Genomic DNA, 15,000 nt, shown 5'->3' with positions numbered 1-15,000 from the left:
TATTTCAGTGCTGCATGGCAGTATCATACAAAATACCATTAACAATCTGTCCAAGAGGACCTTAACATAATTGATTTCTTGGATAAAACTCAAAGTACAATTCCATAGCCCCACCTCACAACTATTGATAAATCAATATAAATTGCTTATTGATTACTCTCAGTTTCTAATCAGACAGACTGTTGTTACTATCATTATCGGAATTCTCAAACTGAATAAGAAATACACCAGCAAACATATTATAAGTATAATATTTGAAACAGAATATATAAGAATATATACATAATATTATTTTCTACTTTAGGCACAAGGCCGGAAATTTTGGGGGAGGAGGGGCCAGTCAATTAGATTGACCCCAGTACGCAACTGGTACTTAATTTATCGACCCCGAAAGGGTGAAAGGCAAAGTCGACTTTGGTGGAATTTGAACTCAGAACATAAAGACAGATGAAATACTGCCAAGCATTTCGCCCAGCGTACTAACGTTTCTGCCAAGCTCGCCGCCTTAGGGATGCTAAAATATTCTTCTCTACTTTAGGCACAAAGCCTGAAATTTTGGGAGAGGGAGCCAGTCAATTAGATCAACCCAGTATGCAACTGGTACTTAATTTATCGACCCCGAAAGGGTGAAAGGCAAAGTCGACTTTGGTGGAATTTGAACTCAGAACATAAAGACAGATGAAATACTGCCAAGCATTTCGCCCAGCGTACTAACGTTTCTGCCAAGCTCGCCGCCTTAGGGATGCTAAAATATTCTTCTCTACTTTAGGCACAAGGCCTGAAATTTTGGGAGAGGGAGCCAGTCAATTAGATCAACCCAGTATGCAACTGGTACTTAATTTATCGACCCTGAAAGGATGAAAGACGAAGTCAACCTCGGCGGATTTGAACTCAGAACATAAAGACAGACAAAATGCCGTTATGCATTTTGCCCGGTGTGCTAATGTTTCTGCCAGTTTGCCACCTGGATATATATATATATATATAATATTTACTTCGTTATTACCCACAGGAGGCTAAACATACAGGGGACGAACAAGGAAAGACAAAAGGATTAAGTCGATTACATTGACCCCAGTGCGTAACTGGTACTTATTTAATTGACCCTGAAAGTAATTTTTTTTCTACTATAGGCACAAGGCCTGAAATTTTTTGGGAAGGGGGAAGTCGATTAGATCGACCCCAGTACTCAACTGGTACTTAATTTATTGACCCCGAAAGGATGAAAGACAAAGTCGACCTCGGCAGAATTTGAACTCAGAACGTAATGGCAGATGAAACACCGCTAAGCATTTCACCCAGCATACTAATGATTCTGCCAGCTCACTGCCTTAATATATGCCTAATATTAATACATCATGTGGAGACATGTGGCTCAGAGGTTAGAGTGTTGGACTCATGATATTAAGATTGTGGTTTCAATTCCCAGAGCAGGCAATGTGGTGTGTTCTTGAGCAAAACACTTCATTTCACATTGCTCCAGTCCACTTGGCTGGTAAAAATGAGTAATGCTATAACAGACTGCCATCCCAGCCAGAGAGGAATATACATGCACCAAAGAAACCAGGAAGCTGGAAACCAGGTAACGGGCCCAGAGTAACATGGATTAACCTAACCTTTGTATCATTATTATACTGTGTAACAAAATGTTTATTTTCCATTTAGAGGAGCAGCATTTTGCCAATGTGCCTTCATGCTTGCACGAAGTTGGTGCCAATGCTGGAGTTGACTCGGTCAGATCTTTGAACCGAGGAGAAGCAGGATTGGTGCCAGGTTCTGTGTTCTGATGCTCAGCTTTTCCAGGAAGAAAAGGGAATGTTGTATCACTTCAGATTGTCTTTCACTTTGTCATTGAAGTGCAAAAGGACCCTTCCAACAGACCCTCCTGTTGGGAATTGGCCTAAGAGAAGTTGCTAGGGAATTCTGATATCACTCATATGTGAGGGATGACCTAGCCATCTTAGCTGTATTTTGATGAGGATGGCTTCAATACCTGATATGTTGCATTTTGTTAGCACCTCACTGTTATGAAAGCACATCAACCAGCTTGACACTTTACACATGCAATGCTTACATATTATCTCCAACACAAAACTGAGTGACCACACACACACACACACAAACATTTTGTTTCTGTATTTGTTTTGCAAGATTCTTTATCTGAATTCGTGCATTGAAGCAAATTAAGTAATGTCTGGGGAGAGTCATATTGTCTTAATACCTTATTATCTATAACACACTCACCAGTCCAATTTCCACTCATTTATTATTTTTATTTTTTTGTTCTAAAATTTCCGTTGCCTTTATCCATTGACAAAGTTGCAAAAGACAACAAAAATTTTGGAAGAAAAAATATAAACAATAAATGAGTGGAAATCAAACCAGTGAGTGTGTTAGATAACAAAGCATTAAGATAATATGACTCTCACCACGCACAAAATATATATATATATATATATATATATATATATATATATATATATATATATATATATGTTTATATATGTGTATATATATATATATATATATATATATATATATATATATATATATATATGTGTATGTAATATAATTTTTCTGAATCTTCAGAATTTTCAATATGCTAGGCCATTGGTTTTAAATTGATATTAATCAAATTAATATTCAATTTTTTACCCTTATCATTTAAATTTATATATATATATATATATATATATATATATACATACAGGGTGTCCCAAAAGTCACTGATGGGTTTCAGTTTTTAATAACTTTCTTAACTTTTCAAATAAATGCATGAAATTTTGATACAGTATAAAGGACATATATATATATATATATATATATACATACAAGAATAAGGGCAGAGAATCGTCAATTAATAATAGACTTCTTTTCATACGGGACTATTTGTGACGCACATGGAATAGATTTCTTTTGAGGTGAGATGCCTGAACTCACTAGCCGATGAATTCGTAAGTGCCTTTCTTATCGTTGATTTTTGGTGTCGCATGGCCAAAAATTACCGTGAATTTTTTTAGAGACACTTTCAAATTTATCAGAATATTTGGGCTGAAGATTGGAATAGTGAAATTTCCATTCACTTAACCATGAAACGATTCGTATCCAATTAACTTAAGGCTTGGTTTGTTTACGCTTTTCCCTCCGGTTTTTTGTTCTATGTGTGCCATAAATATCGCCATCCGCTTTAGAGAAAAATTTGTAGTTTGGAATCAGTAGTTCTTTGACTGCTATTTCTAAATTTTCAGTATGTTGGAGAAGCAACTCAATTGCTAATCCCTGTATATTTATGATATATATATATATATATATATATATATATATATATATATATATCTATATATATATATATATATATATATATATATATAGAGAGAGAGAGAGAGAGAGAGAGAGAGAGAAAGAGACAGACAGACAGACAGATACATAGGTATAGATAAATATGAAGCTAGCCAAAATATATTTTCATTAAACATATATCAAATAATGTTAATTTTTTTTTTTTTTTTTTTTTGTAGATTTACAGAACTATTCTACTCACGTGGCTCACTATTAGTCCGAATCTTGTCATCAGCATCGAGCGATTGGTGCTGAGTTAATCCCTCTAAGGAGGAAGCTCTCCTCAGCTCACTGTGGTCCTCCAGATGAGACTTAGGTTCGAGTAGGCTACTAGAGTCAGATTGTAGGCTTTCAATTTTCTTTCTTGATGGAGACGTCTGATGAGGGACTGTTGAATCAGGAGTAGAAATTTGGTTAAGAGGTACAGACTCTTCGAGAATTGGAGGATTTTCCGGATCTTGGAGCCCGCTAATTGTCTTAGGGGCCCTAAAATCTTTTCTAATAGATGGGAGACGTAATTTGAAACTTTTATGTCGACCTGGAAAAAAAGAGAGGAAAAAAAAGGGAATTATTTTAGAAATCTTTATATAATAACAGTTTCAAATTTTGGCACAAGGCCAGCAATGTTTGGGGGAGGGTGTAAGCTGATGACATCAACCCCAATGCTTAAGCTGGTACTTAATTTATTGACCCTGAAAGGAAGAAAGGAAAAGTCAACCAAGGCAGAATTTGAACTCAGAACGTAAACATGGGTGAAAATAATAATAATAATAATAATAATAATAATAATAATAATAATCAGCAGATGACAACGTTTCTCTAAAAGGAATGGAAAAACTTTCAAAATACAAAGACCTGGAAATAGAGATAACTCGAATGTGGAATCTAAAAACAGAAACAATTCCTATCATAGTAGGTGCCTTAGGTATAATAAAAAAATATTCAGACAAATACATAACAAAAACACCAGGACTTACAAATATATATAACATACAGAAAATTGCACTACTGGGTACTGCACACATTCTACGCAAAACACTTTCAATACAGTAAACATAAGAGCACCACAGCAAACCACAGCACATACCCAAGGTGCACAGAGCTGCGCTCGGTAGTGAAGTGAAAGCACGTTATAAAAATAAAACTACTAAACAATAATAATAATAATAATGATAATAATAGTAATCCTTTCTACTATAGGCACAAGGCATGAAATTTGGGGGAGGGTATGTGTCGATTACTTTGATCCCAGTGTTTCACTGGTACTTAATCTATCAACCAGCATGGCCGCAGTCAAATGACTGAAACAAGTAAAAGAGTTGAAGATGCTGAACTTTACTCAAACAATCAGTTGCGAAAAAAAAGGTCATCGATAAACAACATGGTTTACTGAACATTTTGCTTCTCTGGGCATAGATACATTGAAGCTCTGATGTCTGGCAACTGACTTGGTAAACACCGACAAAATTATTAACCATTACACCAACAACCACCTTGAGCACCTTTTTGAGCTCCATGTGTCCAACACACATGGGTATGCCAACAAAGTCAGAAAACAGCACAGCTCCCATGATTTCCGGAAACATTTTTTCACACTCAGAGTTGCTGAAGCATGGAACAAACTACCTGCATCAGTTGTTAGTTGCCGAGACATTGCATCCTTTAAAACTTCCACGATTCCTGAAATTTGCCAACACTACACCTGATATCCACACCCTCCATATGCATGCACACATGTATATCCTGACTCATACACTGTTCATTTGTCTGACTTCTGTACATAATTCTATGTACTGTACATGCACATTTGATGAGTTGTTGTGCACCTGAGCAGTATACACAATTATTTCATTATTATTATTAATCATACTACTACCAAGCCTAATTCAAACTAATAGAGGAGGAAAATTCCTGTTTGAACAATGTCATATTTATACACACTTAAGAGATTATACTAATAATGCATAAATCGGTGCATATAAATATGCAACAATATGCAATTAATGTGATCGAAACATGTGTCAGAAAATTATCATGAATAAACCAACTGTAAATAAACAAAGTTTGACTGCTCAAACTCTTCATTCTCCTTATTATTTTTATATAGTACTTTACACTTTATGTAGCCAGGGAAAAGAACTGTAACATCAGATGGGAGTTAAAGGAAATTTACCATAAAAGCACCATCTGAAGGAACCAGCCTTGGTATTTTATATGGAGAAATTCGGTATCTGCATGGACATTATATCCTCTGTGTGTGTGTGTGTGTGTGTGTGTGTGTGTGTGTGTGTGTGTGTGTGTGTGTGAGTGTGTGTGTGTGAGAGTGAGTGTGTGAGTGTGTGAGTGTGTGTGTGTGTGTGTGTGTGTGTGTGTGTGTGCGCGCACGCGTGTGTAGATAAATATACAAACATATGGGGATGTAGCTCAGTGGTAGAGCGTTCGCTTCGTATGTGAAAGGCCCCGGGTTCAATCCTCGGCATCTCCAGGACTTTTTTTTGTCCAACCCATGCTAGCATGGAAAGCAGACGTTAAACGATGATGATGATGATATACATACATACATACATACATACATACATACATACATACATACATATATATATATATATATATATATATATATATAAGGATTGAGGTGTAGGAAAAAAGTTAGCTTCAAGCAATCCATAGTATAAATATAAAAAAAACAACTTTTAGGGATAATGGTGGGTTATTGAGATGGAAGGTTGTGGATTTTTTTTCTATCGAAGTATGATAAACTGAAAAAAGTTCTTTTTTATATTTCACGGCAGGTGACCAGGGTTGCCAGGTATGCAAATAAGAATATAAGAGTTGAGGAACGGAGTAGATAAGATCCGGGCTACATATGTTTCATAGCGAGCAGAACCTCAGAAGTGGTAGATATCCAAGCAATCTTCAGGCTTAATCTTCAGGCCAAGGACATCTTGATTAAATGAAAGTTTACATTGTCACAAGGAGGTACGTGTGTGTGCGTATATGTGTATAAATATATATATATTAAAATATTACAAAGATGTACTTGCATAGCAAGTGACCTGATCTGAGATCGTGTACTGGAACGAAAACAATTGCAGCATGGAAGGTGTTTATAAGCCATTTAAAATAACACACATGAGATGTAGCACAGAATTTTGTCAGTGAACAGGTCACGGTCTCGAAGCGACGAAAATATTTTGACAAATTAAATTTAAATGTTGAAGTGAATGTAACGGTTTTTGTGTGTTTCTTAAATGGCTTATAAACACCTTCCACACTGCAATTGTTATATATATATATATCTATATATATATATATATATATATATAATGACTGTGTCCCCTGGTCACAAAGGCATACTTCAAAAGATACTGTAGTTTGAAGGGAAGTACTCTAGTATGTAATAGAGTACATAAACTCTTTACTCTTTAACTAGTTTCAGTTTGGAAGCTGTGGCCATGCTGGGGCACCACCGTTGGTTTTGCTACACCTTCATTATTTGAAACTTCCTCTGATATGTAGCATCTGGTGAGTGAGGAAGTTCGTTGCTGCTGCCTCATCTGTGTTTCCTGCCATGAGGAAGCCTCATCCAGAACTCTTGAGAACCAGTTTTATTTTATATAAGATGTATATTATATGTTATATAGATATAACATATACACACATATATATTACATATAATGTACTACATATTTACATTATATATATCTTGTATGTAAAATGTACTATATATATATATATATATATTGTGTGTGATTCGGTGTGGATCATAAACGAATATAAAATGGAAAAGAGACTAACACTCATTAACATGGATTATAACTGAATTCTAAGTTTGAGACTTTTGCACCTTGTTTGCACAAGAAGAAATACTTCCTCTGCTATTTGTCTAAGCTACCATAGCACAGTTGCCACACTTGCTTCTTGTTTGACCTTTGTCCAACCTCTTCATTCCATTCTTTCTTCTTTTTCTGCATTCCTCTCTTCTTTCTTCCCTCTCTCCTTTTGATAGTTCTTTCAGCTTTTATTGCTTTCTCTCTCTCTCCCTTACACTTTTCTTCTCACTCTATTTTTATTTTCCTTTCCTTTCCTACTTTTATTTACAGTTTAACAATTTTTTTTATCATTTCTCATATCACATGATATAACTCTTTCAGCCTGACCTCTTGCCCTGCACTAAGAATATTTTTCCTTAAAAAACAAAAAAAATTATTTGATTTTCCAAAATGGTGAGTGGGTACATCCCATTTCACATCCTCAACAGCTGTTTTACAGAGGTTATTTTGGATGTAAACAGGCACAAATGATGACTAGAGGTCAATGGAGCCTTACTCAAAATCATTAGTTATGTAACCTGCTTTGTTAGTGTGTGTGTGTGTGTGTGTGTGTGTGTGTGTGTGTGTGTGTGTGTATAATCATCATAATCATCTAGCCCCTTTTTCCATGCTGTCATGGGTTGGACAGTTTGACAGGAGCTGGCCACCTGAAGAGCTGCCCAGGTTCCAAATCTGTTTTGGCATGGTTTCTGTGGCTGGATGCCTTCCTTAATGCCAACCACTTTACAGAGTTTACTGGGTACTTTTATGCAGCTCCAGCATGGGTGTCTTTACATGGCACCAGTACAGGTGCTTTTTACCTGGAACCAGCATCCATGAGCCCACAAGATTAGAATCAATCAGTTGAAGAGGGATGCAGGGGACCGCGATTTTACTTAGCTTGATGTATCTTCTCAAACAGCAAAGCACCAGAATTTTTGGTCCCCTGACATTTGAGGGAGTCTATTTTTTGTATGTTATATATAAATATATCCATATCCCTATATGTATTTATTCATTATGTAATAACATATAATGTATATATTATCATCATTTTATTTAACATCCCTTTTTCCATGCTGACATGGGTTGTATGGCTCAACAGGAACAAACAAGCCAGAGAGCTGCACCATGTTCCAATGTCTACTTTGGTATCTACAGGTGGGTGCCATTCTTAACAGCAACTGTTTCACAGAAATCTGGAACACTTAATACTGTTCTGCTAACACTCCATCAGCTATGATGAGGGTTCTAGTTGATCCAATCAACAGAAAAGCATGCTCTTGAAATAAATGTGCAAGTGGCTGAGTACTCCACAGACACATAAACCCTTAACGTAATTCCCAAGGTGTTCCATCACTTATGATGATGGGGGTTCTAGCTGCTCAATATTCTTTGTATAGGTAGCTAACCAGTAATTTCATAGTATTTTGCTATCTCTGAATGAGGTTTGTAACATTTAATTGTTTATATATATATATATATATATATATATATATATATATATATATATGAAATTTTGAATTTAGTTCACGGACACCCAGTACTACCTTTGTGACCATCAGAGGTCCATGGACCACAGGAAGGGAACCACTGCTGTAGAACATTAGAAACCCTCTTCTTTTCTGCTTCTCCTCTTGCTAAATAGACCTGTCTTCAAGATTTTCTCCAAGCTACCTGGTAAAGTTCCTTACAACCTCTATTCTTCCAAACTTTCCAAACCTGCCTTTTTGCTCTTTTGGTTTTGTGTATCCGTTTGTTACAATCATTTGACTGCAAAAAATAAAAGAAGGGTTTTTGCCAAACAAATCAACCCTAGAACTTATTTGTTGAAGCCTAGTACTCATTCTAGCGATCTCTTTTGCCAAACCACTAAGTTGCAGGGAGGTAAACACACCAACACCGGCCATCAAGTGGCAGTGGTGGTGGTGGTGGTGGTGAGGTACAAACACAGATACAGAGACATATATATATATATATATATATATATATATATATATACGACAGGTTTCTTTCAGTTTCCATCTACCAAATCCACTCACAAGGCTTTGGTTGGCCCAAGGCTATAGCAGAAGACACTTGTCCAAGGTGCCACACAGTGGGACTGAACCTGGAACCATGTGGTTGGGAAGCAAGCTTCTTACTACACAGCCACGCAAGCGCCTATATAGATAACTATATATAATGCATGTCATTATATATAGTTTTATTTATATATATATATATATATATATATATATATATATATATATATATATATATATATACAGAAATGTGTGTGTGGTGGGTGTAACAGTGCAGCTGTAAGTTATAAATAACACCAAGAAATCTGATAAACCTGTGCATTTGAACAAAAATACCCTGTGTGATATTTATTCTCAGTAAAATGCACAAACATTTCCTTGTCACTCTCACCATCATAAATTCCAGCCAACCAGTGATTGGCTCATTGGAGACCAAGAACTAACAATGCCACTGGTCATAAAAAGCCTCCTATAAAATAAATGAGAAATAATAAATGAAATATACTATATAACATATAAGGCTTGTTCTCTCTCTCTCCCTCTCTCTCTCTGATATTCCTGTAATTTTGTAGACCAGATTCTGCATTTTATATTCATACTCTCTTCAAGTAGAAGAATTATTTACCCTCTTAAAGAAGAATTGTACACTCTTTGTTGAAGAAGAATTATATACACTCTCTTGAAGATGAATTAAACACTCTCTTGAGGAAGAAATGTATATGCTCTCTTGAAGATGAATAAAACACTCTCTTGAATAAGAAATATACATTCTCTCTAGAAGAATTATACACATTCTGGCAAAAGATTTATGCACCTTCTGGAAAAATATTTACTTTCTAGAAAAATTATACACTCTGTTGAAGAGTGTTTATGCCTTTTAGAAGACTTATACACTCTTTCTTGAAGAAGAACTACACTCTCTTATATACTCTCTCTGGAAGGACAATTATATGCTTTGTGAAAGGTTTATACAGTCTTTTGAAGAATAATTATACACCCTCCATGGAATAAAAATCATACACTCTCTATGGAAGACATTATACATGCTCTGTATACACACACTTGAAAAGAATTATAGATTTTGAAGATGAATCATACACTCTCAGGAAAAACAATTATACACTCACTGGAAGAAGAATTATACACGCTCTTAAAGAAGGATTATACATACAATGGAAAAAGAATTATACACTCCGTGGAAGAACTGTATAGCTTTTGTGGAAAAATTGTATACACCCTCTGGGAGAAAAATTATACAATTTCTGGAAGAACAATTATACATGCTCTCTGGAGGAAAAATTATATGCTTTTGGGAATAAGAATGATATACTCTCTAGGAGAAAAATTATACACGCTCTGTAAGGATAACTATACACTCACTGGTGAAAGAGTTATACAGACCCTTGAAGAAGAATTAAACACTCTCTGGGATAAAAATTATACACACTCTGGTAAAAAAATTATACATTCATTGGAAGAGTTATGCATTCACTGGAAGAAGAATTATACATCTTCAGGAAGAAGAATTATAAACACACTGGAAGAAGAATTATACAACCTTTTGAAAAAGAATTATACACACTCTGGAAGAAGAATTATAAACACTCGACAAGAATTATACAACTTGTTGAAAAAGAATTATACACATTCTCAGAAAAGAGTTATACATCCTCTTGAAACTGAAATATATACACCCACTGGAAGCTTATCTGTGTAAGTTAAAGATTTGGGTAAAAAATTATGGGATTCTGGTAAATATCCTTTCACCCATGCCTTGTTGTTGTTTAGACCCCTACAGACATTTCAGGCATGACAATCCCATCTGTTTTCCTTTAGGCATTCTATTTTGACTATGTTATCTAATGTGTCATTTATTTTAAAAATTTAATGTGTGATTTTTGAGGGAGATTTGGCTATTATTTCTAGCTGATTGACTGACCATGTAGGTGCTCCTTCATTTGCTTACTTCCTATTGCAGCAACAGAGGTAGTAATAGTAGTATTAGTAGTAGTGATGGTGGTAGTGGTAGTAGTAGTCAGGGGTGTAAGCCGTCGTAGTAGTGATGGTGGTGGTAGTTGTCTTCATAACCACCATGGTGGTATTAGTAGTAGTAGTAGTAGTAGTGGTGGTGGTGGTGGTCGTAGTAGTAGTGGCAGCAGCACTAGTAGTGGTGATGGTGGTGGTGGTGATTGTGGTAGTTTATTTCATGTTGCTTCAGTCCACTTCCCTATAAATGGGTTCAAGTAAAAGCTGGGAAAAGGAGCGTGGTTTATTGGTTAAGGGTGTTGTACTGATGACTGTAAGAACACAGGTTCGATTCCTAGACAGGGCAGTGCATTGCGTTCTTGTGCTAAATGCTTCATTTCATGCCGTTCCAGTTCACTCAGCTGTAAGTGAGTCCCGACAATAGCTGAGAGAAGGCACACAGCTTAATGGTTAGGGTGTTACCCTCGTGATTGTGAAGGCGCATGGCTCAGTGGTTAGAGCATCAAGCTTATGATCGTGATGTTGTGAGTTCGATTTCTGAACTGCGCTGTATATTGTGTTCTTGAGTAAGACACTTTATTTCACGTTGCTCCAGTTCACTCAGCTGTAGAAATGAGTTGCAGCATTATTGGTGCCAAGCTGTATCGGCCCCTTTACCTTTCCCTTGGATAACATCGATGGCATGGAGAGTGGAGGCTGGTATGCATGGGCGACTGCTGGCCTTCTATAAACAACCTTGCCCAGACTTGTGCCTCCAAGGGTAACTTTCTAGGCGAAATCCCATGGTCACTCATGACTGAAGGGTTCACTCTTTTTTTGCCCTCATGATTATAAGATTATGGTTTCAATTCCCAGAATGGTCGCTGTGTTGTGTTCTTCTTCAAAACACTTCTATATCACATTGCTTCAGTTCACTCGACTATATATGTGCTCAAATAATAACTGGGAGAAGGAGCGTGTCATAGTGGTTAGTGTGTTGTACACAGGATTGTAAGGTCACGATTTCAATTCCCAGATAAGGCAGTGGATTTTACATTGCTCCAGTCCATCATCATCAGTATCATCATCCATTGTTTTAAATCTGGGTTTTGTCCCAGTTAACGGGGGTGGCTGGATCTACTTCAATGCCATAGCAACCACCCTCACACCATCTCACCCAGTTTCGGGTATCCTCCCTTCTCAAGCCAACCCTCCCAATCTCCTCCTCTACCTGTCCCCCTCCACGTTTTCCTCAGTCTATCTCGCTTTTGTGATCCATTTACCTCAAACTCAAGCACCCTCCTTAGAACATGCTCCTCAACACATGTCCATACCACCATACTCCAATCACCCTTGCCAGCTGTTCCACCTATTCCTCCAACCCCAGCATCTCCATCAAGTCCTCAGTCTTCCTCCAGTCAATTATAAAAATAGTTCCAGCAGGTACATGGACCTAATGGTCAGGGAGTTGCACACAAAATCACAAGATCAGACGGTGCATTGTATTGTGTTCTTGAGTAAAATTTTTCATTTCATGTCACTCAAGTTCATTCGAATATAAATGGGTTCTAATAACAGCTGAGAAGTTATCTCTGTACATTCTGGGGTGGGTCGATTGAGTGCTGTAATCTCAGATTTATATGCCATGGCAACCAGGTGAGCTGAAACCTTATGAGTCCTAGAATTAAGGACTAACTTAAATCCCACCCTCTTCTTTTCAGTTTCATAATTTCGATTCTCAGACCAGGTGACATGCTATATTCTTAAAGTTGCATGATTTCAATTTCCAGATGGGTCAGTGCATTGGTGTTCTTGAGCAAAACACTTTCATTCCATGTTGCTCCAGTATGTTCAACCACTACTCAGCTATAAATGAATGACCCTGCCATGGACTGGCATCCTGTTGAGGGTGGAATGTTGTGACCTGGGTCACTTATCTGTCATAAAAACAGGGCCCTATGAGTTCTAGGACTTGACACAGGAACAGCTATGTGGTCATTTGGATTGCTAGAAATAGCAGCAAAAAAAAATCATTACCAACCCCTGTACACTACAGTGTTCTCAGGTCAGGTGACACATTGTGTTCTTGAGCAAAACACTTCATTTCATGTTGCTCCAGTTCCCTCAGCTAGCAAAATGAACAACCCTGCAAGGGACCAGTGCTCCATTCAAGGAGGAATGTTGCAATCTAGATCACTCAGTCACCATGGAAACTGAGTAACTGGCCCTATACTTCCTCAAACTCAGATAATTTTTGCTGCTATTTCTAGCAGTCCGAATGACCACATAGATGTTCCCAAACTGGGCAGTGCATTGCATTCTTGAGCAAAACACTTCATTCCATTCAACCACTACTCAGCTCTAAATGAATGACCCTGCCATGGACTGGCATCCTATTGAGGGTGGACTGTTGTGATCTGGATCACTTATCTGCCATGAAAATCGGGCCCTACAAGTTCTAGCACTCGACACAGTAATGTACAGGGGTTACTCTTTTACTTGTTTCAGTCATTTGACTGCAGCCATGCTGGAGCACCGCCTTTTGTCGAGCAAATCAACCCCAGGACTTATTCTTTGTAAGCCTAGTACTTATTCTATCGGTCTCTTTTTGCTGAACCACTAAGTTACGGGGATGTAAACACACCAGCATCGGTTCTCAAGCGATGTTGGGGGGGACAAACACAGACACACAAACATATACACACACATACATATATATACATATATATATATATATGACGGGCTTCTTTCAGTTTCCGTCTACCAAATCCACTCACAAGGCTTTGGTCAGCCTGAGGCTATAGTAGAAGACACTTGCCCAAGGTGCCACGCAGTGGGACTGAAGCCAGAACCATGTGGTTGGTGAGCAAGCTACTTACCACACAGCCACTCCTGCGGTTGATAACGATGTTTTTTTTTTGCTGCTATTTTTAACAGGCCAAATGACCATGTAGATGTTCCCAGATGAGTCAGTGCATTCCAATGCATTCTTGAGCTAAACATTTCATTTCACATTGCTTCAGTTCCGGCAATAGCTGAGCAGGTTAACCCTGCGACAGACCAGCATCCCAGTCAAGGGTAGAGTTGAGTGTTGCAATGTCAGTTATTCACATGCCATGAAAACTGAGTTTGCTCGAACTTTATGAGTCGTAGGGCTCATATTGGACCTAAACCCCACCTTCTTTTCAGCTCCATGCTTTCAATCTGCAGACTGAACAGTGCTTTGTATTCTTGAGCGAAACACTTCTTTTCATGTAGCTCCAGTCCAACCAACTAGAAATTAGTCCCAGCAATGGCCAGGCAAGTTAACACAATCCTACAATGGACCAGAACCCTGTTCAGTGGAGCCAAGAATGGTAATCTTAGTTGTTTGTTCACCGAGTTAAACACTGGCTTCATGAGTCACAGGACTGATCAGAGACCCAAATCCCAACTTCTTTAGAGTTCCATGGTTCTGATTCCACAACCGGGCAGTGCATTGTATTGTGTTCCTGAAGAAAGCACTTCATTTCACACTGCACCAGTCCACTCAACTGTAAATGGCTTCCAACAATAGATGGAAGAAGGCACATGGCCTAATGGTTAGGATGATGTACTCAGGACTGTAAGATTGCAGTTTTAATTCCCATACAGGACAGCGCATTGAGTTCTTGAGCAAAACGCTTCATTTTATGTTGCCCCAGTCCACACAGCTGTAAATGGGTTCCAGCGATAACTGGGCAAATTAACCCTGCAATAGACCAATGTCGCATTTAGGGGTGGGGGTTGAGTAATGTAACGTCAGTCACTCACATGCCATGGGAACAAGGTTCGCTCAAATCTTATGGATCCCAGGATCCATAAAACGCCACCTTCTTTTC

The 15,000-nt window shown here is 37.7% G+C and overlaps 2 protein-coding genes and 1 non-coding gene across 8 annotated transcripts in view; 2 read left to right on the top strand and 1 right to left on the bottom strand.

Moving 5' to 3' along the window:
* Window positions 1-15,000, bottom strand: part of LOC106881904 (voltage-gated inwardly rectifying potassium channel KCNH6) — a 258,767-nt gene that overhangs the window by 81,688 nt on the left and 162,079 nt on the right. For all 6 annotated transcript variants that reach the window (XR_016238608.1, XR_016238607.1, XM_089343317.1 and 3 more), the window contains one exon: window positions 3,542-3,877. Coding sequence is in view for 4 of the 6 variants with exons in the window: in XM_089343317.1 (XP_089199443.1) it covers window positions 3,542-3,877 (336 nt within the window). In the remaining 2 variants the exon portion in view is untranslated. The remainder of the gene's footprint in view (window positions 1-3,541; window positions 3,878-15,000) is intronic.
* Trnat-cgu (transfer RNA threonine (anticodon CGU)) lies at window positions 5,753-5,824 on the top strand. The gene has a single exon. It is a non-coding gene; the product is annotated as a tRNA-Thr (tRNA).
* LOC106880346 (uncharacterized) overlaps window positions 10,122-15,000 on the top strand; it is a 6,786-nt gene continuing 1,907 nt past the window's right edge. The window contains exon 1 of the mRNA XM_014930230.3: window positions 10,122-10,888. Coding sequence (XP_014785716.2) covers window positions 10,263-10,888 — 626 coding nt within the window. The 5' untranslated portion in view covers window positions 10,122-10,262. The remainder of the gene's footprint in view (window positions 10,889-15,000) is intronic.

The sequence above is a fragment of the Octopus bimaculoides genome, chromosome 27, assembly GCF_046866305.1.
Source record: "Octopus bimaculoides isolate indiv1 chromosome 27, ASM4686630v1, whole genome shotgun sequence".
Classification (NCBI taxonomy): Eukaryota; Metazoa; Mollusca; class Cephalopoda; order Octopoda; family Octopodidae; genus Octopus; species Octopus bimaculoides.
The sequence above is the reverse complement of the archived record's forward strand: the minus strand, read 5'-3'. Positions and strand labels throughout refer to the sequence as shown.